This window comes from Pollachius pollachius (assembly GCF_949987615.1).
Source record: "Pollachius pollachius genome assembly, chromosome: 3".
Classification (NCBI taxonomy): Eukaryota; Metazoa; Chordata; class Actinopteri; order Gadiformes; family Gadidae; genus Pollachius; species Pollachius pollachius.
Window position 1 is genome coordinate 30,688,422 of NC_136936.1, and position 26,690 is coordinate 30,715,111.

Genomic DNA, 26,690 nt, shown 5'->3' on the forward strand with positions numbered 1-26,690 from the left:
CTGCTCTGTATGCGGAAGCGGAAAAACGGCAGAGAAAAGTTTTGAAAAGTTTTAAAGTTTATAAAGTTCGGATATCGCCTGAAATCAACGGAACGCTTCGAGCGGCGGAGGGCGATGGTAAGATAAGACCTCCATCAGGTTAAGGATCAGGATTAAAAGGTCCTAGTAATTGGTGCTGTATTCTGAAACAATGTCAGACAAAACTTTGTTGAAAGTTAGGAAAAATACAACATATGGAGCTCATACACATGTTACATCCCGTATAACATTACATATGTTAACTAAACTTGTGTTTCTTCAAGGATAACATAGCATAACGTATGTTAACTAAACATATGTTACACATGTTACATGACGTGTGAGAGGTGGACTCCGTACAGCTACTGTTCTGTTTCTGGTTTTCCGTACAACTATTATTAACATTAACGCTATATTCCCTAACTATTGTGCTTTTAGTTGTGCAAACTGTGTTATTTTATTTACATCCAGCATAACTAAATTTCTGTAAACTATGTTATGTTATTTATATCCAAGCCAAGTTACTGTTAACTATGTTATGTTATTAACATCCAGGACAACTAAGTTACTGTTAACTATGTTATGTTACTAACATCCAGGGCAACAAAGTTACTGTTAACCATGTTATGTTATTTGCATCCAAAACAACTAAGTTACTATTAATCGTGTTATGTTATTTACATCCAGGACAACTTAAATTACTGTTAACTATGTTATGTTATTTACAGCCAGCACAGCTAAGTTACTGTTAACTATGTTAGTGTGAGCTGTATTCAGCACATCTACTATTAACTCTGTTGGTTGTATTCAGTCAGAAACACTAGTGATGTTTGGTACCGTTTAGTGGTTTTCAGTGCTACCACTAAGGGGATGTTAGTTGTATTAAGTAACTTTGGTTTTATTCAGTGCAGCTGCTATTCATTTAATGTAATTTGTGTTCTGTACAGCAAACATTAAGCTTATGTAAGTTGTGTTAATGTTATGTTAATTGTATTCAGTACAACTACCATTTACTGTGATGAAAATAGTTTTCACTGTTATGTTAATATTGACTATTGTAATGAGGTACATGTTGTGTTAGGATGGAGTATCAATTATTGTTCATTACTCTGCTGGTAATTGTTATTGTGTGTACATGTGTGTCAAGGTTGAGTGCCATGTAGTTTGCCGCACCTTGACTACGAAGGTGTGTGTGTGTGTGTGTGTGTGTGTGTGTGTGTGTGTGTGTGTGTGTGTGTGTGTTTGACAGGACACAATGCTAGCCAACATGGCTTGTGGAAGGCTGGTAGACAACATGACTGAAAGTACACTATAGGGGTCAACATGGCTGACAGGATTCTATGGGGGCCACATGGCTGGTAGGACTATGGTGGCCAAGCCTCTTGGTAGAATCATGTTTGTTTTTTAGGGCTAGTGGTTACCTGAGAAACTAAGTTAAAGATTAACTAGATAAGATTCGGACGCATTATCGACTGCTCACTGCAGTGTTTCCCCCAGCACTGTATGGTTAAGGCAGCCGCCTTAACAACAATAAGGCCCCGCCTTGACTACCAATGTACGAAAATAAATAAATGAAAATAATAATAATATTATTATTTATTTTTAATAAATATTTTTTAATTATTATGCATTAGCAAAGTACAAAAGTCCCATAGGGAAAGAAGTATTTCCCCCCCACACACACACACCGCTCCTTAACCACCTTGCTGACTCACCTGTCACTCAAGCCATTTCCGCACTAGTCAAGACACATTTGAAAACACTTTCCCAGGAAACGTTTTGTTTTCACAGTGTTTCCAAGACCTTGAAGTCTTTTCTGTCCTACTTCAAATTACAGAAAAGTGGCAGAGAATACAAACACATGAATAGTTATTTAAGCCAAATGAAACAGACATGTTAACAAAGACTGCTATAAAGACAGAGATCAAACTTTGTAAAATGGCTGGCCTATTGAAAATCTAGAATTTATAGAATTAATTAAACAAAATGGACGTTAAACAATGATACAATTTTATAAAAAGGTTAATCTATACAAATTAGGTTTTTGGTGCTGATGAAATCAATCAAGTGAGCCAGCAGATGTCCGAAATGGAGGGAGACGCTCCAGGGAGACCCTGATCTCTCCTTCTGGTTGAAGGCTCCAGTAGATAGAGGGCCTCGGTCGAGGTTTGGACTGGTTGGATAAGGGGTCGATAGCCCAGCAGTGTGAGCAGGAGCTAGGCCACGCCGACCCTATAAGAGTCAAAGAGTCGGAATGTTGGACCTGCAGCTCATCTCGTTAGCAGCCTGGCAGCTCACTCTGTACTCGCTGGAGGAAGTCCGACGTCTGGTTCGGGCGGGTGAAATGGGGGTTACAATCATCTGAAGATGAAGTTATGAAGAAGTCACTCCATATAATTTGGTCATGACAACTCTTGCAATGTTTAGTATCTGTAAAAAGCCTAGCTGCACAAGCTCGGTGATGCGTTGCTCGCAGTGCAGGTCAGAACCAACGCCGGGATTTATCAAGGAGGCATGCTGTAGCCAGGGGTGAAATATACTGAGCCCCCACTCTGGAGAATCACAAGGATATTCTCCCTTGATCAGGGTCAAGCCGGAGGAAGATTTGAGACAAAGAATAGAACACACAAATACAACGTATTCAAAGCCGATAAATACCCTTCGACCCCTCGACCCCATAGCTGTGAGCAACGTGATATCGTAAAAAGTACCTGTATGTAAACGGCAAATATCACTTTAAACCTATCAAAGTGTCCCTTCTTAGTTCTTAGTATGTTGTGATCATGTCAAAGTCACGTGGTGGACCCAAGGAAGAAATAAGAAATTTCGGAAAAATTGTATCAAGTTACAAAACCTAAGAAAAACAGAGATAGCTATTTGCAGTATTAGTTTGAATCTGTGTGTGTAATCTATAGATCCCATCTTGTAATGTTCTTTCTATCAACCAGTCCCCCTATCCCTCTGGTCTTCCCAGACAGGAAGTGGTTATGATCTTTGATCTTTATTATAAACACTTTCTTCCTGTTTACTGTCCCACTTCTCATTTCATTTATTCTCTCTTCCTCTGTTTTTCCTCTCTTTTCTCTCTCTTTCTCTAGCTTCAATGCCAGCCTGGTTCTCTTTGAGATGTAAGCGAGCTACAGGTGAACTGTAATCATGGGGCCAAATGGCACATATTACTATGTTCAAGATCATAGAAGACATACTTTGGTGTATAAAGGTAGCTCATGTGGTATCCGTCTTGAATTCCTTCTGGCCTCTAGGTTTTCTCCATCTTTCAAATGCACCTCTAAAGACTGACCTTGTTTCAGCAACGCCATTGAGGTTTGAGGACACGCTTATCCCCAAAAACCTAATTGGGCTATTCCTTCTTGTGCACAATTTGTAAAGACTGAATTGTTCAGAAGATCAACTTGGGCCTTGGTCTGATCTGTTAGACTAGTGGTAGGCTTAAAAGCCATACACTGTTTTGAATGCTGGCCTTGTTAATAAAGCCTTAATATGGGCTCATTTGTTTGATAAGTCAAAGGGATCACAGCTGCCATTTTGTGATTAAGAAGCTAGTGAAACACTGGTACCAACGCAATGGTACAATGTGGAGTCCAGAAAGGTCTTTACCTGAAACACGGGTTCAGTACACAGATTACCAGTGCAGTCATCGAGGCAGAGGTATCCAGAAACAACAGAGCAGAGGGGAGGAGTACGGAAACTAGGTCTGTTATAATCAGGAGAACACAAGGAGAAAACTGCTGCAATACTAGAACTTAGATTCAGGGATGAACTGGCCCAAGGAGCAGGGAGAGCAAGGCTCAACACAAAGCGATGATGAACTAATACGAAGAACTAGAAACCATAGAGCATCCTCTGGTACCACATGCTATAATGGAGCTCTAGCTCTGTGAAAGAATATTTCTTCAAGGATTTATTTTTCTGCAGTAGAGGAGGACTTTAGTTTTTTAGAGTGTGCCACTGCTGGCCACGTCTTGCTCTGTCCTCCTGTTTGACTTGGTGAGCGCTACGGTCTGAGAATGTTATTTCCTGTTTGCATGGACACATAGCAGATGTGCTAGCGGTAGCTCCAGTAATAACACATCATGTGTGTGTTGTTAGGTGTGTGAGTCCCTGTGAGCAGGGCGTCCAGTAGAAAGAGAGAGACTACACTCCCACAAGCCCATGGAAACCATCAAGGAACAAGGTATGTAAGAGTTCCCCTCACACACACTGCTGCACATTGGATGGTCAGGATGGTTGGAGACTGTTTGGTTAACTGGTGGACTGGTTCGTTTTATCCTTCATATCTCTGAGTAAGGGTGTAACGATTCACTCCGTTCATGGTCCGGTTTGATTCACGATACTCAGTTCATAATTCAATTCTCTTACACATTTTTGGGGATGTTTTAATGTGGTTAAGTCTGTACTGATCCTAGACTTTTATATTAAACACTGAACGTATATAGCATGTGTTTTATTTTATGACAGAAGTGAAGACAGAGGCCCAGTCCCCTAGCCATTACTTTAGGCTGTCCCCAGAGTCGTTTCATTGAGGGGTAGGCTAAGGGTAGGGCAAAGGGAAGGGCTGTCCCAGAGTGTTTTCTTTGAGGGGTAGGCTAAGGGAAGGGCTGTCCCAGAGTTGTTTTATTGAGGGATAGGCTAAGGGTAGGGCTAAGGGATGGGCTGTCCCAGAGTGGTTTCATTGAAGGGTAGGGTAGGGCTAAAGGAAGGGCTGTCCTAGAGTGGTTTCATTGAAGGGTAGGGTAGGGCTAAGGGAAGGGCTGTCCCAGAGTGGTTTCATTGAGGGGTAGGCTAAGGGGATGCATATGCAACGACAACGTTCTTGCCGTTATTACCAGACGGTTCTGGTGGGAAATTTGGGTTAAAAAAACAGTATTAAAGTAGTGAACAGTGCAGTTTTTTGTGATAAATGAATTATAATAAATATCTGATTATTATCGCCGGAAACTGAACTGAATCACTACGTGCGCCTGAAGGAATATTGCATTGTTGTTGCAATTGACGTCTTGTTTCATATGCAATACATTTATCAGGGGTGGGAATCTCACGATTCTTTTAGATTTAAATTCTTGGAGTGAAGCTTTGAATCAAAATATATTCTCAATTTCAACATTATGTGCAGCAAGAATACAATTTTAACCAGTGATCAATAGCCATTTTTAGCTTATAATCACTACCCAAGTCAACATTTAAGGTCGTACTAGTTGAGAATAAATCAATTGAATGTAAAGCCAGGGTAGGCAATTTGCTGAAACCAGCCAGGGTAAGCTAGATTTTAAAGTATCCAACCAAACCAAAACTCTCCCTTCCATCAAGCCTCCCTCCAAAACCACTCCCATAAAACACACGACTAGCTAGCTAAATCATCTGTAAACGAAAAATAACAGTCTTTGCTTCCCAGAAGTAGATAGGCACTCGTACCAGGAGGAAAATATACTATATAAAAAGTCTGCTGCCATCTAAAACTGTCAGTGACTGTCGGTGAAGACGGCTGAGAATGTAGCACCTATAGTGATTTCATAACTGGGAACATGCAGGAGCATGTAATCATGTAATCTACCAAACAACTTCTCCTTTGGAGGCCGAGATGTATTGATTCAGACAGGAACTTCGCTCTGTGACCAAGCAGAGCCAGTGCTGAAGGACATAGACCTGCCCCTGTCCAAAGCTTTGTCAACTGCCATGCTTCCACCCAAAGTACCCGCAACAGTTATTCCCAGGGACTACTTCTAGACCCTGGTTCCTGCTGTGGAGACGCTGAATAAACTAGTTCATGGTTGAAGTGAATAGATGCCTCCTGCACATTACTGATGTTACTTCCCCAAACAAAAGAGGACAGAAAAGTAAATCATGACTTGATGTGTTTTGACTCAGTAGGGATGATATTAAATGTTATATTAATATTAAAGTGGAATTACAGGAGTAAATATTTGAAAGCAATTCAGAATGCTTGAGAGCCTCACTGCATGACTTCCATTATCTCTGGAATCGTCACTTGTTGCTTGAGTCTTTGGTTTCTGCCATAAATAAAAACATTTGAACCATGGATTGATGCAGAGAAAGAGGGTGAAACACTTGACTTCCTCCGTTGGGGCTAATGGAGGAAGTGGAGCTCGGCAGGTGTAGACTGACTGACTGATTGTGTCCAGGTGGGCAGGCAGAGCGGAAGGCAGCCGGTCTGAGGCGGAGGGCCTGGGCCCAGAGCAAGGACTTAAGCTGGGGCCCCACCAAGGAAGAACCAGGTCTTTACTGAAATACTGTATCTACTATCTGTGTGTATTACCATTATTATTATTATGTAATTCTATATAGAACCAATCGCTCTCGCTCTCTCTCTCAGGGGAGGGTCACCAGATCTCCAGTTGGCTGAGTGAGTGCAGGTATTGTAGCCCTCCTCCGTTACCATAGCATCACAACACCTATAGTGTATACCTGCCGTGTAGCGACACCAGGTGACCTCGGTACACAGATCATTACTCATGTCATTCACTAGGAACCAGCCAACCCTTATGTCAGGCAGTGTGGCCTGGGGTGAATCAACACCATAATAAGGCAAGAACAAGTGCTTTACAGCATAACCAACCAAAACAAAGGCTATGGGGGGTTTACTGCAGACTCACTTCCAAGACTGTCTGTAACCCAGTTACCGTGGTGACCATGGTAATTAAATAAGGAGTATGTTGACCACTTAACTGAAAAAGACCGTAGCCAGGTTACCTTAGTGACCAGGTAAAGCATCATTAGTATGTTACCCCTTAACTGGGGGTGTAATAAGCGTAACCCGGTAACAGCCTGCCCGGGCTCCCCTTTGTCATCTGCAGTTTGTGACATAAAGATGGCTCTACAGGTGCTGATAGGGTTGCACAAACGTGTGTGCGTGGCATGCCCCATGTGAAGATAAGAGCAGAACACATTGTATAACAGGTGGCTTCAGTGCTGCAGGCTTGTTGTTCAGCCTCCTGCTGTGAGCTGTGGGCTTGTATCTGATGTCTCAGACCATACACTAGTTAGTCATACACTTACTGGGCTAGTGAGGCTTTAAGCAGGCAGCTTTTGCTTTCCAGAGATATTAAGCACTGCTAAGTAAGATACACACACGCACGCACGCACGTGTGCGCGACAGTGAGCTATATAACACAGGCCCCATAAGAAGCCTGTCCCCTTAAGAGATGGCATCAGTAGGTCCTTCAGGGCCCTGGTGCAAACATATTTATGGGCCACCCTACTGCCGCCTAACACAGTTATTTATTACATAACTTCGAAAACAATACTGCAATTCAGTATTCAAAAATGTAAATGTTTTTTTACCATCTCTGCATATTTGGGGACTGCGGACAGAAGGCTGGGTTACATTTGGTCTGAATATCCCAATGAACAGATATATATGTAATATAAATGCAATATATATGACGGGGAGCTAGACTTCAGAGAACGCCTCACGTCAACAAACATCAGAACGGCCAAACATGGAAGGACAGATTATCATTGGTTAGTTTTGGATTGAGGTCCAGTGTGAGGCCATAACCCCCTAGCCATCTGCATGTTAATGGTTGGAGAAGGGTTTTAATAATGAACGTATTTAGCAGCTATTTCAATGTTCAAACGAGCCAAAAGACACCACAGAGCTCTACCTACTCATAATAACAATGTGTTGGTTGTTTAGTAAACATGACCAGAACAGGTAGTGATGTTTGTCCTTCATGGCGATCCGTCCCTCACAACAGAGCCTGTGTGATTAATCACCGGTTTACGGCACTAAGGTTTACGGCACTACAGGACTTTAACCTAGTCCTGCTTTGTAATGTATTCAAAACTTGGCCCAATGTTCAAACCCCCTATAGGCTTTTTGATAATTGGAAGTAGGCCTACTCTCATACTTTCGAAACCGTGTTCAGAAACGTTTGTCTGCATTGAAGCTCTGTAGTAGTCAAACTCAGACTGATGGGTGGGTACCCACTGACGTGATGACCAATAGATCCACTTTAGAAAACCCTTGATAAAGAGTTGATGTTGCAGCAGTGAACTCCACCTGCTGCCTTTACAGACTGAGGAAGATGCACTCTTCTTTCTTTACACTTCACTGAATATTCTGATATTAGTTAAAAAAAACTGATGAATATTCAAAGCTTGAATAGATGTATTGTGGCAAGCCCTACAGGTCTCCCACAGGCCCATCCACCAAGAAATGTTTGGTTCCTTCAAATGCATTCAACCTGGCGGAAATTAAAGGCTACTATAGTTAAATATATAGTTATAGGCCTTAAAGGCCTGATGTACTATAATATAGACTAGTATAATATTCTGTGATTAATATAAAACATCTATGACACCAAACAGAGGCCGGTGTCCATGGAAACGGAGCGCTCTGTCCTGTCTGATTCCGCACCGTATTCAAATCCCCTCATGACAAAACCTTCATTGATAAATTGACTGGTCATGTGACAGATAATCAATCTAGAATCCATGTGACTAACGTGTTGCAGTATAGAACAATGCTGCCCCATTCTCTTCAGCAGAGCAGCCAGAATACACAACAGACTACAGAGGGAATCCTTCCACCAGCGTGAGTGCTGTGATATGACAGCTGCTATGGACACTGGTTGAATTTTACTTTTTTGGATCATCTTGAATTGTTTAGAAATTCTGCCAAACTCTAGACTTTTTCTTCCATGACATTGTGTTTCCTTCTAGACTACTGGACCAAACTATCTCAAGGCTAAACCATATCCCATCCCACTTCATTTCATTTACAACTAGAATATGACAAACTAAGCAAATGCGGGGAGTGTTGCTATAAATGAAACTAAACATAGACGGATACTCGGTAATGTGCCTAGATTTTCTCGTGATGCCGATGGATGCTCCTTAGGTGGTTAAAGTTGCTCTTAACTGCTCCTGCAGTGAAACTCTGACATGTGGCTGGGCTTGTCTTCTTCCTCTATATGTTTTTCTTTCAATCTGCAAATAAATGCTCACTCTTTCATTCCTAATTTCTAATAAAATATATCGCATACTTGCGCCACTACTCTTGAGCCCTGAGAGGCGTGTTGGCGAAAAGCAAAGGCGTGTTCCAGCGCAAATGACACATGTTGCTATCTAACTGATCGATTAAGTAATTTCGCCACTGATCGAAAAAAATCCTGGTCTAAGAGCACTAGCGGATAGAGCAGTTGGTGTTGCTATTTTGACGTACCATGGCAGGTCGGAACTGCAACATAAGCTTACACACCAGTAGGCTATACACAGCACAAACATGCAAACGATTAGCCTAATTGAAATATTATGATGATGATGTGGATTGTGGAAAGAATAATGAACACTGCAGTAGGCTACGCCATGTGTTAAAATAATAATAATAATAATAATAATAATAATAATAACAATTATGAACTTGATTAAAGTAGGCTATATCCCAGCCTTCCAAAACAAAATCTTGTTTTAGGGTAAATTATAACGTTGGTTAAATTATTTGAGAAACAACAGCTGATACAGCGGTAAGAAGTTGTACTTTTAAAACAATGCATCTGCACACCGTACAGCAAACACATCTTTTCTTGAGACAGACATCGTGTACAAGCCCATAACTTTTACGATTGATATATATTTGATCGTGAGGAAACATAGTTTTACCGCGAGTGAGTGTTTAAAAAAAATGAATGAATGCGGGTGATGCTTGGCGTGCGTGTGTTTGTTTTAACACACGCAAACTAAACACGTAAAGCATAATACAGTCCATGGCAATGCATATTCACGGGGAGACACATGCATATTATGAACATAAGTCGATAACGATACTGTATACAATACTGGTAAGAAACGATGTTCGTTAATGTATTGCCGCATATCATTAAATAGACCCACAGTTGCGGCCACAGGACCGCATATCATATAGGTGTTAAGTTCTCTTTGCCGAAATTTACATGACGACTCAGTTTCTGAAGTTGTAGAAGAAACGCTATTCCATGTGGGAATAAGGCCTATTATTCGGCCATTGACTGAGCCATTTGAAGTTTGAAATTCATGTGGTCATGCATCTGTCTCAGCGGAGACTGCAAATGCGCTGTCAAAATATCAACTCGTCAAGTTCAAATGCGCTCTTGGCTCTTAAAGGGGATGGGAGATGGCACTCTCATTGGTTAATTGCATGTTACGCCCAAAACACACCTACGGGTATTCAGACCAACCCATTTTAGATTTGCGTCGGGCGCAAGAGTCATTTATCCGCTGGTATAATAGCAACAGCGCCAGAGATCCGCCCACAAAGCTACTTGCGTTTCGCGCTTCTCACTTGCGTTTCAGACCGTTAAAATAGGGCCCTAGATTTGTTGGTCCAGTTGACAATCCTCCTTGGACTAAACATGGGCTCAAAGCTGTAGAGAGAAGGCATGGTTTCCCAGCCCAGTTAAACCGTAGAAAGAACTCCTCAGAACCAGTACTGATGGTGGATCTGAGGGGGGACGTTTACAGCCACCCACAAATACAGCTGTATTTTCTGTGTCTTTTTTTTTTCTTCATAAATGTATATATTTTGTTAATTGTTGCTCTATATCTTGGGTAAAGTCTTCTAAAGCAATGTTCTCTGTGTTTTTGTTTGTCCATGTGTCTTTGTGTCTACTTGTCTATGTGATCATCATGTCTGTCTATCTCTCTTACGGTCTTCCTTGCTACCTCTATCTCTCGGCTTGTCCGTCTGTATACATGTGTCTCTACCTGTCTATCTCTCTTCCTGTCTGCCTCTCTACCTGTCTGCATGGATACCTTTCTGTCTCTCAGGACTCCTCTTACGGTTTCTATGGATGACCCAAGTACTTTACCTGGCAAAGGTAAGTGTGTGTTTGTGTGTGTGTGTGTGTGTGTGTGTGTTGCGTTGCGTTGCATTGCAGCATGCAAGTTCATATTTGTGCATTTTTATGTTTTTTTTGCATTTTCTTTATGTATTTTTGATGTGCGTGTGTGTGTGTGTGTAACAGGCATTTTAAAGACTGGGTGTAGCTTTGAAGATGACCTCAAACTGGGAGCTGAAGGTTAGACACACACACGCGCACTGTGCACACTCACGCACTGCGCACACACACTCCTGCACATACGGCCGTGGTGGTGAGGGCTGGGCATTGTGGTCCAGTTCTCACAGAAACACCTCGATCTTAATCAGTGATGTATCCAGGCTGCATTTAGAGATCTGTGGGCTGAGACAATTACAACGAGAAACTAATGGTATTAAACATTTTTGTCACTTTCCGCAATTGGACCTAATTTCCTTCCTCTTTGATCCCGGTTCAATAAATAAAAATCAGGCTAAAGTCTGATCTCCGCAACAGAAAGAGTTGGGGAAGGAACTTTTAAATGGGTAGTGAACCCAAAATCAATCACTTTTTACTAAAATAGGGCCATCATTAATAAAAAACAGGAGCTAATTCATATGTTTTGGCTGTTCTCTACCACCAAGTTGAACGTCCCCCTCTGAAGGCATCGCCCAACACACGGATCATGTGATAGCGACCGCGGCTGAGCTCGCAACCAGCATCTCACCTTTATTTTAGGTTTTGTTTTTTGCTCGTGAAAGTTAGCAGGGTGCTTATGGTGTGTGATATGAAATCTAAATCATTGTTTAGTTCTCATCACTCATCCAATCCTTTGCTCAAGAGAGCTTGCTCAGGCAGCAGCCACATCTAGGTGGCCTCTGAGGGAAGCGTAGTTCCAACACAACTATTTGTAACTTGTAGTTTCTAACCCTAACCCAATTTGACTATTTGTGTGGTCGATTTTTAGTTTTAAGAATACACAGCAGCCTTTAGCATTAGACTGTCATCAGTTTAACCTCAAACTGCGTGTTGCATTTTGAAGATGATTCTACTTATTCATCACACATCACACATCAGTTACAGCAGAACTAGAAGTCACGTGATGGAGCCTCCAGTAGATATTAAGTTCCAGACAGGACGGCTTGAGGCTTTCTGTCCGAGGCGTTTCTCCAGGAAAGGTCAACATTGTTTGGCAGGAGAAAGGTAGGTGATAAAAATAATGAAAACAATGACCTTAACCTTTTTAATTCAATAATTATAAGATAAAAAACAAAGACAGATCCAGCAGTTAATCTACTCGGCATGTGTGTATCCCACCCAAGAACACAAACACAATTCGTACTTTTAATCAGATATATTATAAACCATTATATTATATATTTTCGAAGTTATGTAATATATATTTCTCAGAGGGAGAGGTTAACACTGGAATTTTAATTATATGAACAAACTAATAATGAATCAAGCATTGGAGAACTCTGCTCTCACACACACATGTAAACTTAATGTATTTAGTCCAATAATATTGCCCTATGTGATTGAATCGTTTAAGAAACCTTAATTATGTTTGGATTGTTTAACCGAACACACATAACGATATCTATTATCGTTATGTGTCGTTATGTGTATGCGCATACCTACACCTAGCCCCATACCTACACCTAGCCCAATACCTACACCTAGCCCCATACCTACACATAGCCCCATAGCTACGGCTAGCCCCATAGCTACTGCTAGCCCCATAGCTACTGCTAGCCCCATACCTAGAGCTAGCCCCATAGCTACACCTAGCCCCATTGCTACACCTAGCCCCATATCTACACCCAGCCCAATAGCTACAGCTATCCCTATAGCTACAGCTAGCCCCATAGCTACAGCTAGCCCCATAGCTACAGCTAGCCACATAGCTACATGTAGCCGCATAGCTACACCTAGCCCAATAGCTATACCTAGCCCCATTGCTACACCTAGCCCCATGCCTACACCTAGCCCTATACCCACAGCTACTCCCAGTCCCATAGCTACTGCTAGCCCCATAGCTACTGCTAGCCCCATACCTACACATAGCCCCATAGCTACAGCTAGCCCCATAGCTACTGCTAGCCCCATACCTACACCTAGCCCCATACCTACACCTAGCCCCATACCTAGAGCTAGCCCCATGGCTACACCTAGCCCCATTGCTACACCTAGCCCCATATCTACACCCAGCCCAATAGCTACAGCTATCCATATAGCTACAACTAGCCCCATAGCTACAGCTAGCCCCATAGCTACATTTAGCCCCATAGCTACATTTAGCCCCATAGCTACAGCTAGCCACATAGCTACATTTAGCCCCATAACTACACCTAGCCCCAATCCTACACCTAGCCCCATACCTACACATAGCCCCATAGCTACAGCTAGCCCCATAGCTACACTCAGCCACAAAGCTGGACCCAGCCCAAAAGCTACACCTAGCCCCATACCTACACCAAGACCCAAACCTACTCCTAGCCACCTAGCTAAAGCTAGCCCCATATCTACACCTAGCCCCATACCTACTCCAAACCCCATAGCTACACCTAGCCTGTTACCTACAGCTAACCCCATAGCTACGCCTAGCCCAATAGCTACAGCTAGCCATATAGCTAGAGTTAGCCCCATACCTACAGCTAGCCCCATCATTTTCAATACACAACTTGTTAAGAACAGCAGTGTTTTTTGCAACACCTTTTTTTTATATATATATAAATGCAGCAGCTTCACCACGGAGCGTTTGAATATCTCACAAAAGGAACGTTTAATTTTGTGCAATTCTCCAGTGTGTGCGGTGCACAGCATACACAGAGCACATGAGAGCACATTGAGAACACATGAGAGCACATGAGAGCACCACTTTAAAAAAACAAAACTATTGTCTTCTGCTCCGGCGCCGTTTTATTTGCAGGTGGCGAACGCCAAAGTAGCTGCTCAATGTATTTTGTTTGATCTCCCGTTAGTTATGCAAAAGCGTTGTAGTGACACAAGTGACGTTACGCATCCCTGATTATGGGCGCGCATTCATACTTGCGTACCAGTTATGTGCACCCCTGCCCATACCTACACCTAGCCCCATACCTAAAACCAGCCCCATAGCTACACCTAGCCCCGTAGCTACAGCTACGCTTAGTGGAATAGAGCGGATTGGTAATGTCTTTATAAATGATAAACATATTAAGAACGGGGGGGGGGAGGAAGGGGGAACTCCATGTTGCCTCAGGGCCATGGTCATGTGCCCCTATCGCCCTGAGGTAATCTGTCATTGTATATCATCTGTCTCGCCACACATCGGACTAGGTTTTACCTCCTCTATCTTGTCTTACTACCTATATCATCTGTTTGAATTATTTGAAAAACCTCTTGTTTTCAGCTAAGCATCTTCGGTCCCCTGATGCCAAAGCTGAACCCATCTGGTAAGTTCTGGTCCTGTTCTCTTCTTTTATATTGGAGAGGGTGCATCTGTTGACCCTGATGGATGTGGGTCTGATTCTCTCTCTCTCTCTCTCTCTCTCTCTCTCTCTCTCTGTCTCTCTCTCTCTCTTTCTCTTTCTCTTTCTCTTTCTCTTTCTCTCGGTCTCGGTCTCTTTCTCTCTCTTTATCTCTCTCTTTTTCTCTCTCTCTGTCTCTCTCTCTTTTTCTCTCTGACTTACCATTTGGGTTAGGGGCTATATTGAAAATTATTCCATTGTTTTTAAACAGTTTTTTCCAGTTTATTTTAGCGTACTGTGCAATGATCTTGAGTTGAATCCAACATACATTGAGAAACTTTTGACTGTTAATGACTGTAGTTTCTTGCTTCATTCTTTGAATTGTATTGATTGCTGTAGCATAGGCTATTAGGACAACATGAACAATGACTTATAATACAGTTGAGTGATTATCATCATCACCGATCATTATCAGCAAATATTTACGCCCTAAACACACCATTGATCGCTGAAATTGGTCAATTGCAGGAGGAGATCTCAAAATATTGTGCACAAGACGCACCATCATTATGTCACTGAGACCATTAATGTTGTGCTTAAACAATGACCTGCTTTAACAAATTTCATACATATACTTAACTTAACCACAGACATAGGCGTCACTTTACCATAGACAAAGGCTTCACTTAACCATAGACATAGGCTTCACTTAACCATAGACACAGGCTTCACTTAACCATAGAAAGACATAGGCTTAATTTAACCATAGACACAGGCTTCACTTAACCATATGCATAGGCTTAATTTAACCCTAGACATAGGCTTCACTTAACCATAGACATATGCTTCATTTAACCATAGACACATGCTTCCCTTAACCATAGACATAGGCTTAATTTAACTCTAGACATAGGCTTTGCTTAACCATAGACATAGGCTTTATTCAACCGTAGACACAGGCTTCACTTAACCATAGACACAGGCTTCACTTAACCATAGACATATGCTTCATTTAACCATAGACACATGCTTCCCTTAACCATAGACATAGGCTTAATTTAACTCTAGACATAGGCTTCGCTTAACCATAGACATTGGCTTTATTTAACCATAGACACAGGCTTCACTTAACCTTAGACACAGGCTTCACTTAACCATAGACATATGCTACACTTAACCGTAGACATATGCTTCACTTAACCATAGACATAGGCTTCATTTAACCATGCCTACATCACAAAAACGAAACCTTAACGAAACCAGCTGATCCCACATTAGAAATATCGGCCTAAAAAAACTTGATCAATGCATCGCAAATACTAATACTAATGAATATGTTGACCATAATTATTGTAATAATCGTGATGATGATGAGTTATTACTAATAATAATAATACTAATGGTGATAAGAATGCTCTGTGTAGTTTTGGTGTCCAGGAGAAGAGAATTCATTACAAACAGCGAGGAAGGAGCATCAACTCCACCGGCTCTGGGAAGAGTAGCACTGTCTCAAGGTACACCGGCTGTCTGGCTGTGTTCAGTCAGGGTCACCTGTCTGTCGGCATGTCTATCATAAAGTCTGTGTCTGATTGTCTGTCTCTGTGTCTGATCGCTTGGCTCTGTGTCTGCAGCGTGTCTGAGTTGCTGGATCTTTATGAGGAAGACCCAGAGGAGATCCTGTTGAATCTGGGTTTTGGTCGAGAGGAGCCGGACTTGGCCTCTAAGATCCCCTCTCGCTTCTTCAGCAACACATCGGGGGCCCAAGGCATTGATATCACGGTGCTGCTCCCTCTCTTAGCCCTGTTGGGCCTTATATCTGTCTGGTGTTGTGTTGTGATATTCATCTTCACCTGGAGATGCACCTGAGTATATGATTGTTGTGATGATATTATTAATATCATCAATATATGTGATGATATTATTAATATCATCACAACACAGACACAGCCCAGCCATCCGTGAGGAACTCGGATTAGAGCCGCTGCTCCTCTGCTTAGAAAGGAGTCAGTTGAGGTGGTTCGGGCATCTGGTAAGGCTGCTCACTGGGCGCCTCCCTTGGGAGGTGTTCCAGGCATAACCAGTGGGGAGGAGACCTCGGGGAAGACCCAGGACTAGGTGAAGAGATTATATCTCAACACTGGCCTGGGAACGCCTCGGGATCCCCCCTCAAAGCTGAGCAATGTGGCCCGGGAAAGGGGCCCCTGCTTGAGCTGCTGCCCCCTTGACCCGACCCTGGAAAAGCGGTAAGACGATGAGGATGATGAGTATAGATACTAATACTATTCATCTCTGCCTGCAGGTGTACCTCGAGGCTCAACTCCAACGGTTGGAGCTGGAGAACCCAAACTACGCTCTCACAAGTGTGTACTGTGTGTACTGTGTGTATTGTGTGTGTGTGTGTGTGTCTGTGTGTGTGTTGCCTAACACACTAAACAAGCTCTCTGTCTTGTGTCTCAGGTCGGTTCAGACAGATAGAGGTTTTGACGACGGTAGCCAACGAGTTCTTCCAGTTATACAGTCATGTGTCGGGCCAGCCGCTACACCGCATTGGTAAACATGACCGTCCTCTGCCCTCTGTCCTCTCCCTGTGTCCTTACAGTCTAATAACTGTGCATCCCTGTGGCGGTTATTGCTCATAGTAGTCCTAAAATTCCAGATATTTGAAGTTGCCCTCATGATGGGCTATATGCATCTAGCGGCCATCTTGGTTCTAAATGCTAGCTGAGGGGGGAAAAGTGTTCAGTTTCCCAACTAGCACTTAGAACCAAGATGGCCGGTTGTTGAATAAGGCCCATTGAGGTTTGGGTTTAACGTTGACCTTTGGCCTGTGTTGTTTTGCTCATAGGAGGAGAGGGAGGAGGAGGTGAAGGGCAGGTGTTACCCTCTCCACTAAAGAGGAATAACTCTGCTCTACATGTTGCTAAAATCCTCAAGAAGACCCTCACTAAACACAACCTGCTGGGGACATCCCAGTCCACTAGTGGAGGAGAGAGGAGTACAGCACCCTTTAGTGGTGGAGAAAGTGGGAGCCCCATAGCACCCCCTAGTGGAGGAGAGGAGAGTACAGCACCGTTTAGTGGTGGAGAAGGCAGGGGTACCCAGTCTCACCACGAGGTGAAAGCACACTCTATGAAGACTGTCAGCGAGCAAACTGATGGTGGTCTGGAGTTGACGGATGGACAGCCAGACACCAGGTACAGAAGGAAAGCTGGCAGACAGACCGTGTTAAGGTGCCCCTATTATACCTCCAGGTGTGAGTTTGATTAGCCAGTACAAGCAGTTTGAAAATCTGCTTTTCCCTCTGCCTGTGACATCACAAGTGGGCGTGTCCACCTAGATGTATGATGACTAATGTACTGGCTAATCACACTCACAGCTGGTGGTATAATTGGGGCCCGTTAAACTGGTTCCTATCTGATCTGTTATATTAATGATCTAATATAATACATGCTAATTATCTAAAACATGTTAATGATTGCATATAAAATACGTTAATGATCTCATATAGAACATGTTAATTATCTCATATAGAACATGTTAATGATCTCATATAGAACATGTCAAATTATCTTATAGAATATGTTTATAATTATTACAGAAAATGTTCATTATGTTTAATATCTCATGTAGTACCATTATCTCAGAATATTTGTATGATTTAATTTCAAACCAGTTAATTATCTCTCATGGAAATGATCTGATACAGAAAATGTTGATTTTCTATATCAACATTTTATATCACCATAGACCACCTTAATTATCTCAAACAGAATAGGTTTATTATCTCATGAAGAACATGTAAATGATCTCATATAGGAGATATGTATTGTCTAATAGAACATGTCAATTCTCTCACATAGGAGATATGTATTGTCTAATAGAACATGCAACCCATGTGAGCCATCTCTCGTCCCCCAGCATACAGCCATGCCCGCAGTCCCCAGCCAGTAGAGACACAGCTGTCCTCGAGGGGACCAATCCACAGGAGAGGAACGGGGATCCAGCATTAGAACCAGGGAGGAACAGGACATCCACCCCAGAGAAACCGGTCTGCCTGGCACCCCTGCTTCCCCTGCTGGCTCAGCTGAAGCAAAACACCAAGGACTCCTTTGAGATGGAAGAGGTAGGCCAGCCTCTACACGACTCCTACCAATCACTCCTCAGGGCTACAGTCAAATCAGCTCCTAGCTCTTAGACTGCGCCGTCCTTTGATTAGGCCTGCTTCTCTTACTCTCGCGGCCTCAGAACTACCCAGAAGTCCCAGCAAGCACTACGAAGTGTCCCTATACGTGTTCTGCATCTATCTGTCTCCATCTCTCTACTAAATCATTTTTACGTGACCATTGTCTGCCAGGTTCAGAGTACCGATGACGACCGTCCATCACAAACCTCCCAAGCAAGTGGTGAGCTGTCCTCTGTTACACACATGTCCTGTTATACACCAGCCCTGTTACACACCTGTCCTATTATTAACCTTCCCTTTTATACACCTGTCCTGCTATACATCTGTCCTAGTATGAACCTGTCCTGTTATACACCTGTCCTGTTAACACCTGTCCTCTGTTAACACCTTTCCTGTTATACACCTGTCCTGTTATACACCTGTCCTCTGTAACACCTGTCCTCTGTAACACCTGTTCTCTGTTACACCTGTCCTGTTAACACCTGTCCTCTGTTACACCTGTCCTGTTAACAACTGTCCTGTTATACATTTGTCCTCTGTTAACATCTGCCCTGTTATACACCTGTCCTGTATACACCTGTCCTCTGTTTACACCTGTCGTCTGTCCTCTGTTAACACCTGAACTGTTAACACCTGTCCTCTGTTAACACCTGTCCTGTTATACGCCTGTCCTTTTATACGCCTGTCCTCTGTTGAAGGACACTACCAGAGTACCATAAAAAACCAAATGATCTACTTACCTACTTATTTTAGTAAGTTAATGTGTGTGTGTGTGTGTGTGTGTGTGTGTGTGTGTGTGTGTGTGTGTGTGTGTGTGTGTGTGTGTGTGTGTGTGTGTGTGTGTGTGTGTGTGTGTAGTGTTCCTGCGGTCAGTCAGCCAGCAGTCGGACAGCAGTGGTTTTGCTGAGGATCCCTCCAGCGACTCCACCAACCCCCTCAAGGTTGGAGTTCCATATAGATACCATGTGATGATAATATATCAATATAGTTTTTAGATATATTATTTGTTCATAAATATTATGTTATTTTATGTTAAATTACTATTGTATATTTTAATATATTGTAGATGGATGTAAAAAAATATTTTTATCCAATGTGTCGTGTGTGTGTGTATGTGTGAGTCAATAAAATTGTTCTTACCATGTCTCTTGTTTAATGAATTGTCCCATCCAGGTGCAGGAGAGCAGTGACAGCTGTGACAGTGAGACAACTGTGACGTCCCATGACCCGGCCACTCCCCTGGCCCAGGACCAGCCACTGTTTGGTGGCTTAGCGGACAGAGAGGACGGTGGGAGGGCCTGCAGTGTTGAGGTTCCTCAGTATTCTGTCCACCACATCCGCAGGACTGACGCAGTCGCCACCAATCCTCCCAACCAACAGGACTGTACCCAGGCCCTAGCTTCTCTCCCTGAAGAACCGTCAGAACCACTACCTGGTCCCCCTAACGGACCAGCAGGACCAGAACCTTGTTCCTCTGCAGGACCAGAACCTGTTTCCCTTACAGAACCATCAGAACCAGATCCTGGTTCCCCCACAGAACCATCAGAACCAGAAACTTGTTTCCCTGCCGACTGTTCCTTACAGACGCACATGTTTGATAGCCCTGCCTCCCAGGACTCCGGTCCTGGGGCCCAGGTCTCTGCTGATGGTTTCCAGGTCTCTGCGGCTGGCTCCCAGGTCTCAGATTCTGATTCCCTGGTCTCAGGTCCTGGGTCCCAGGTCTCTGCTGCTGGTTCTCTGGTCTCTGCTGCTGGTTCTCTGGTCTCTGCTGCTGATTCCCTGGTCTCTGCTGCTGGTTTCCAGGTCTCTGGTCAACCAGAGCTTCAAGCCCCCTCAGTGCAGATCCAACAGGCTCTGGATCGAGCCAAGCACAGCCAACCACTGCACAGGATCCCGAGTCCAGCCTGGTCGGCCCCGGTCCAGACCTCTTGGGAGGCGAGAGCCAGGGCGGGGCGGTTTCCCCTGGAGAGGGCCTCCTCTCTGCCCACCTCTATCCTGGCCCGTACCAAGGTGGTGTCATCGGTGAAGATCCAGTTTGGGAGGGATGCCCCTACCTCCTGCAGCGCTCCACGCTTCTCCTTCAAATACAGCTGTGGAGAGGAGGAGGAGGAGGAGGCGTATTCAGACAACGAGCTGGACAAATGTCTCTCTACTCTTATAATAAACCCTGCCACCTCTAATCCTGACAACCAACATCTAAAGCGCCACCAAGATCCTCTATTGGCTCAGCAACCCCTCCTCCACCACCGAGCACCCTCTTCGCTGCAGTGCTCCAGTCCTCCTCCTAACTGGCTAGAAAGACCACTTGGTAGCCAATCCCATTCCTGGAGCACCCAAAGTGTCCCTAATCTCTCTTCCAATGAGCAGCAGTCTCGTCCTTTGAATCCGTATCCCTACAACCATCAACACGAGTCGTGTAGCTTCACCCCCCTGTGCCCCTACACCCCCCATCACACTGCCATGCATCAGCATCCCACACATCCCCATCACAATGCCATTAATCTGCCTCCCACACACCCCAATAACACTACCATGCATCAGCCTACATCTCCCACAACCACCCAGCATGCCTGCCAGCAGATGCCTCACCATGGCAGTTTGTGCAGCTTGCCTGGAACTCCTGGGATGCAATGCCAACATTGTAGCCACCAAGAGTACTCCAGTCCTTCCCCTTATCATACTCCTGTCCAATACTTCTCGCCCCTCCATACTTTCTATGGGTATAGCCCCTTTCCTGTCACACCCTATGTATTTAGTCCACAGCAACGACCTGCATCTGTCCAAGGACAGATGCTTCATCCTGGGCTGTCTCCAACCCCGGTCCCTGGCTTTGACCTGGGGCCTTCCAGCACCGAGCTGCAGCTAAAGGAAGTTCTGCACCAGATCCACGGAGTCGTCGGGAGTCTAGGCCATGTAACTTCAATATAATGCACACTATTCATATGTGTGTATATATATATATATGTATATGTGTATATATATATATATGCCCGCCATGTTATGTTTCTACGTTAATGTGTTTAGGTTGTCTATTATGAAGGGTTAGGGTTTGAAAGATGCTAATCTCTATAAACAGAGTCTGCTGCAGATCATCCTCCACACACTGCTCTGCTCTTCTCCTAGGAGGCTGAACAAGCTGCTTTACCTGAAGGGTCCAGACACTGTCCTGCTGTTCACATGCTCATGCCCATCACAGAGTGATGTTTCTGTGGTTGGGTTAACTTGTTCAGGGTTGGTGTGTTAACAATATCACTGTTTCTTTTTGTCCGTAGCAGTCGGCAGTGTCGTCATCTAACATGTTTAACGATCAGCGAGCAGCACTTAAATCAAGACAGGTAATGCAGTACATCACAAGGTTCTGGCGAGGGTCGGGGGGATCACCAATTTTTACCGTTGTCCAAAATGTATTGAAAACTGACTCCCTATAATATTTCTACTTTGTACCCATAATGGCTATATGACAGCGGAGTAGACCACAGAGTAGAGATATAAAGATTGATATATCTATATCTACATCTGAATGTACTCTTTGTGCATCATATTTTCAATCTATTTAAATCCTTTAATCAGATGTTGTTTGTATGTATTTTTTTTAATCGTATTTCAATTGAACTTAAACTCTAATCTAATGTCCAAACAAAGGCTGAGATCCAACAGAAAAGGCAGACGCTGAGTGCGTTCCGCAGTCACATGATCGATCTGGAGCTGTCAATCATCGGAGAGCAAGCACAGGTCTACCCACATCTGAGCCCTGCTGAGAGGTACACACACACACGCACGCACGCACGCACGCACGCACGCACGCACACACACACACACACACACACGTAATGCATACTGTGTGTCTACACAGACTCCAGGTTGAACAGTTGAAGACGCTCAGGTCAGCGGTGAGAGAAGAACTGCAGGAGCTGGAAGTCCAACTGGCCAAACACATGGTATGTAACTATATATATATGTATATATATATAAATATATATATATTAGGGCTGTCAAATTAACGCGTTAATTTCGATTAATTAATCACAGGATAAAAAAATTAAACCAGATTAATCGCGCTACTATAGTGCCGTTTGACCCGGTGCGTCATTTGCGTTGAAACAACGCTTGCGGGTAAAAACGACAAAATGTTTTATCGGAAGTGCCTTTCGTTTAGAGTCTAAACGAAAGGCACTTCCGATAAAACATTTTACGTGCAAGCGTCCTCGTGTAAACGGGGTCTTAGGCCCCGTCCACACTAACCCGGGTAACTGTAAAAACGCACATCCGCAATGAAAACGATCTCCGCCCACACTATCGTTTTCATATCGTTTTCGGAATGTTTTGCATCCACGTTCTACACTGAAATCATTTTGATAAACAGTTGTTGTCATGGTTACGTAACTCCGCCACGCCTCTCTGTTTAGATTACAGGCGCGCGATCAGCTGATATTTACAGTTGATCAGCTGGTTAATCATTTTCGACCCGGTCTTGTCCAGAAACGCCGCTCCAAGTACGGTTTGAACTGCCGTCTTTCGGTTTTTTTTACCATCACTGAAGAAGATCAAGTACAGCGCTCGCCTCTGGCGTTGGAGCAACGAATATGTTTGAGCCAATATGTCGAGTTGTATCTGGAGATAAATTAGTACATTGTACAGAGAGATCATCATTTGCATTTCACCTGCCATTTTTTGATGAGCGTCTCGGTCTCGAGCGCAAGCTTGTGGCAGCGTCATGGCAGTGTCATGGCAACCGAACGTCATCGTTTCTGAAAGCCTCCGTCTTCCCTGTCCACACTACAACGTGAACCCAGCGTTTTCACATGTTTTGCTACCAAATAAACTTAAAAGTATATTATGTCTATTATTCATTGAATCACTCATCTGCCATCATTTACCTGAATTAAATTATTTTAAAATACTTTCTCGGAAAGTAATCGCTTGACAGCCCTAATATATATATATATATATATATATATATATATATATATATATATATATATATAGCACATGGTATGTCACGATATGTATATCATATTAGCATTTAGGATTAGCATTATATAAGCATTGAGTAGACGTTACAAATGTCGATTTTGAAGTCAATCCACGTTTATTTCCATTTGATCAGAAGTTCTTACAAACACATGATATGTATATACAGACTGTAGTCTAACCCTAACCCAACAGGATCTGCAGATGGACATGAGTCTGGACAGTAGCTCAACATCAGTAGCAGACCCAGTAAGCCCACACCTACACACGCCTACATACACACACGCACCTACACACAGGGCCGGCGCTAGGCATAGGTGAACTAGGCGGTCGCCTAGGGCGGCAAATGCGTTTGGGGCGACAAAAGCGTTGGCTTAATAAATAGATTAATGAATTTTAATGAAACAAGCGAAATAAAACATGCTGTCCAAACACGTTTCGAAATGGAACGGAGAATGGGACGAACGGGGGAACAACAGCTATTGAATTGTTATTGAAACCATCACTGAAGCTCGCTGAAGCCTCCCCCCCCGCTCGGAAATCTCATATTATATAGCGCTGGGCCTGCCTACACACCTACACACGCCTACACACACACACACTCAAACACATTCTTATCTTCACACACAGACACACGCACACATGTACGCACACGCACACAAGTCCTCCCTTGTCATAATTATGTACTAATTCAAGGCTTAGACAACTCTGCCTTTGAGGTTAAAAATGTTATCTCCCTCATTCAACCTGTCTGTTGGTCTTCTTCCTGCCTGTCTGTCTCTCTACCCGTCTGTTCAGGTGGAGCGTCTCCTTACAGAACAGCTCCTACTCCAATCAGAACTTGATTACGTAGACCACTCCTCCTCCCCTCGGCCCTCCTTCTCTCGCTCCTCTAGTCCAACCAGATATCGCTCCTCAATCAACATCACTCCGGCCCCGCCCTACCGCGCCTCCACCGCCCACGACAGGGAGGAGAGGGGGAGGGGAGAGAGGGGGGGAGAGGAGGAGAGGGGGAGGGGAGAGAGGGGAGGAGAGGATGAGGAGGTGGGGAGGAGAGAGAGAGGAGGAGAGGAGGAGAGAGGAGACACCAGACACGGTATCTCTGTCAACAATCTACAGCAGATAATTCAAGAGGTCAGCCACCTGTCTGTCTGTCTGTCTGTCTGCTTATGGTCTATCTTCTACCTGTCTGCCAGCTACCTGTGTAATGTCTTTTTGTTTTCCAGATCAAACAAGATGTCCGCCAGGAGATCTTCCAGGACCTCCTAGCCACTCTGAGCCACTGGTCACCACAGACCATTAGCAAGCAGCCCCTGTAGCCATGCCAACCCATACATACAGAGAGAGGGGGACAGATATGGAGACATGGATATGTCGCTTTCAATAACAACAATAATAATAAGTCCTTTTAATTAACATAGCAGCATATAATGTACCGTCCTCTGTCCTTTGACTTCCTGTTACTTGGTTAGCACAAGGAGTCAACAATCAGTTATAATAATATAGTTAAACCTTATCTATAATACACCTAAACCATCACAATAATATACCAAAACCATTACAACAATACACCAACTCAATAATATACTAAAACCATCACAATGATACACCATCACAATTATATACCTAAACCATCACTATAAATTAAACCATCACAATAACATACCTAAACCATCACTATAATAAACCATCTTTATAATTTACCAAAACCATCACAATAATACACAATCACAATAATACACCTAAACAATCACTATAATAAACCATCATTATAATCTACCAAAACCATCACAATAATACACCTAAACCATCACAATAATATGCCTAAACCATCACAATAATATACCATCTCAATAATAAATCTTAGCCATCAAATTATTCCTGAACAATCTCAATAATGTACCTATACCATCAGCATTAGAATAATATACTACTATTATGGCTACTACTAATACTATTCCTTCTTTATAAACTACACTGTGACTACTACTACTGCAACATACTTTGTAAGCTACTCCATGACTACTATGAGTTATTTAACTACTGCTACTTTATAAACTACCACTAGTTCTATAACTACTGCTTCTTCATAAACTACCACTAGTTATTTAACTACTGCTACTTTATAAACTACCACTAGCTCTTTAACTACTTCTACTTTATAAACAACTAAAATTTCTTAAACTACTGCTACTTTATAAACTACTCCATGACTACTACTATTTTTTAAACTACCACTAGTTCTTTAACTACTGCTACTTTCTGAACTACTCCATGACTACTACTAGTACTACTACTATACTACTACACACTAATAAATCCACCTTGACTACTCCTACTGCTGCTGCTGCTCTGTATATAAGGATGATTATGGATTGGGACCATTTCCAAGTGGTGGAAGTCATTCCAACATTTCAACAACAGGGAAGTCTTATTCCACTTCAATACTTAGCATTCCAATGAGTCACTACACACTCAAGTAGATCTTCCACTGAGGTGAACAACTGTTAGCAACGTGTGTCTGAGGGAAAGTAAAATTAATGTGTTTGTAAATTAACAGCTGTACATTTTGTTTTGTCTTAAAGCCTGACTCCATCTATGTGTGAATAAAGACAATCATGGGTTGTAGATATGAAAGTATTGATACTCTGGGATGAAGAGGCTTGCTTAATAGTATCAAGGCCAGCCTGCAATCCGATATGTGAGTTAAGCTTAAGGAGAACAAAACAGCACTAAATGCTAACCTCTCCGTCAATCTGTCTGTAACATATCTATGATATCATGGATACAATTTTACTGAGGGTCATTCTTTAAGATCCATGTTTTTTATAATGAGATTATGGTAAAAGTCCTACTGGGGATTGATGTTGCAGAATGATCTTGTGCATCACAGTGTTTCTAACTATGACCAACCACAAACCCAAACACCATCTGTGTGGCTAAACTTTTGCAAATGTCAGCTAAAGCTAATGGCTAAGTTAATAGAGGTTGCTAAAATAAAAGCTATGGGGGCTCTCTTTTACTAAATTACAATCTTTTGCTGCTGTTCAATAAATGTTTGTGTTTGTTTACTTTTATTGTAGTGGATGATTGATTCAATAAAGATATTTATTTTCAAATAAACTTTGGCTGCAGCATCACTCTTTTCAAGATAGCTGAATATACTTAACTTTTAATATTCATGTATTCAGTAAGTCAGTTCATTTCTAGGGTAGTACTTGGCCTGAGTTTAAGTTCTGTCTAACGCTTAGT

At 43.0% G+C, this 26,690-nt stretch overlaps 1 protein-coding gene across 1 annotated transcript; it reads left to right on the forward strand.

The window, feature by feature from the left end:
- On the forward strand, positions 1-26,555 carry itprid2 (ITPR interacting domain containing 2). The gene is made up of 22 exons (XM_079733217.1): positions 1-117; positions 4,129-4,213; positions 6,180-6,272; positions 6,371-6,410; positions 10,804-10,853; positions 11,001-11,054; positions 14,227-14,269; positions 15,709-15,798; positions 15,916-16,063; positions 16,584-16,644; positions 16,742-16,834; positions 17,130-17,478; positions 18,203-18,407; positions 18,639-18,687; positions 19,326-19,408; positions 19,641-21,380; positions 21,740-21,802; positions 22,110-22,228; positions 22,321-22,405; positions 23,634-23,687; positions 24,237-24,572; positions 24,665-26,555. Exons 2-22 carry the CDS (start codon positions 4,192-4,194, stop codon positions 24,755-24,757), a joined length of 3,870 nt encoding a protein of 1,289 aa, XP_079589343.1. The 5' UTR covers positions 1-117; positions 4,129-4,191; the 3' UTR covers positions 24,758-26,555.
- The last annotated feature ends 135 nt before the right edge of the window (positions 26,556-26,690 follow it).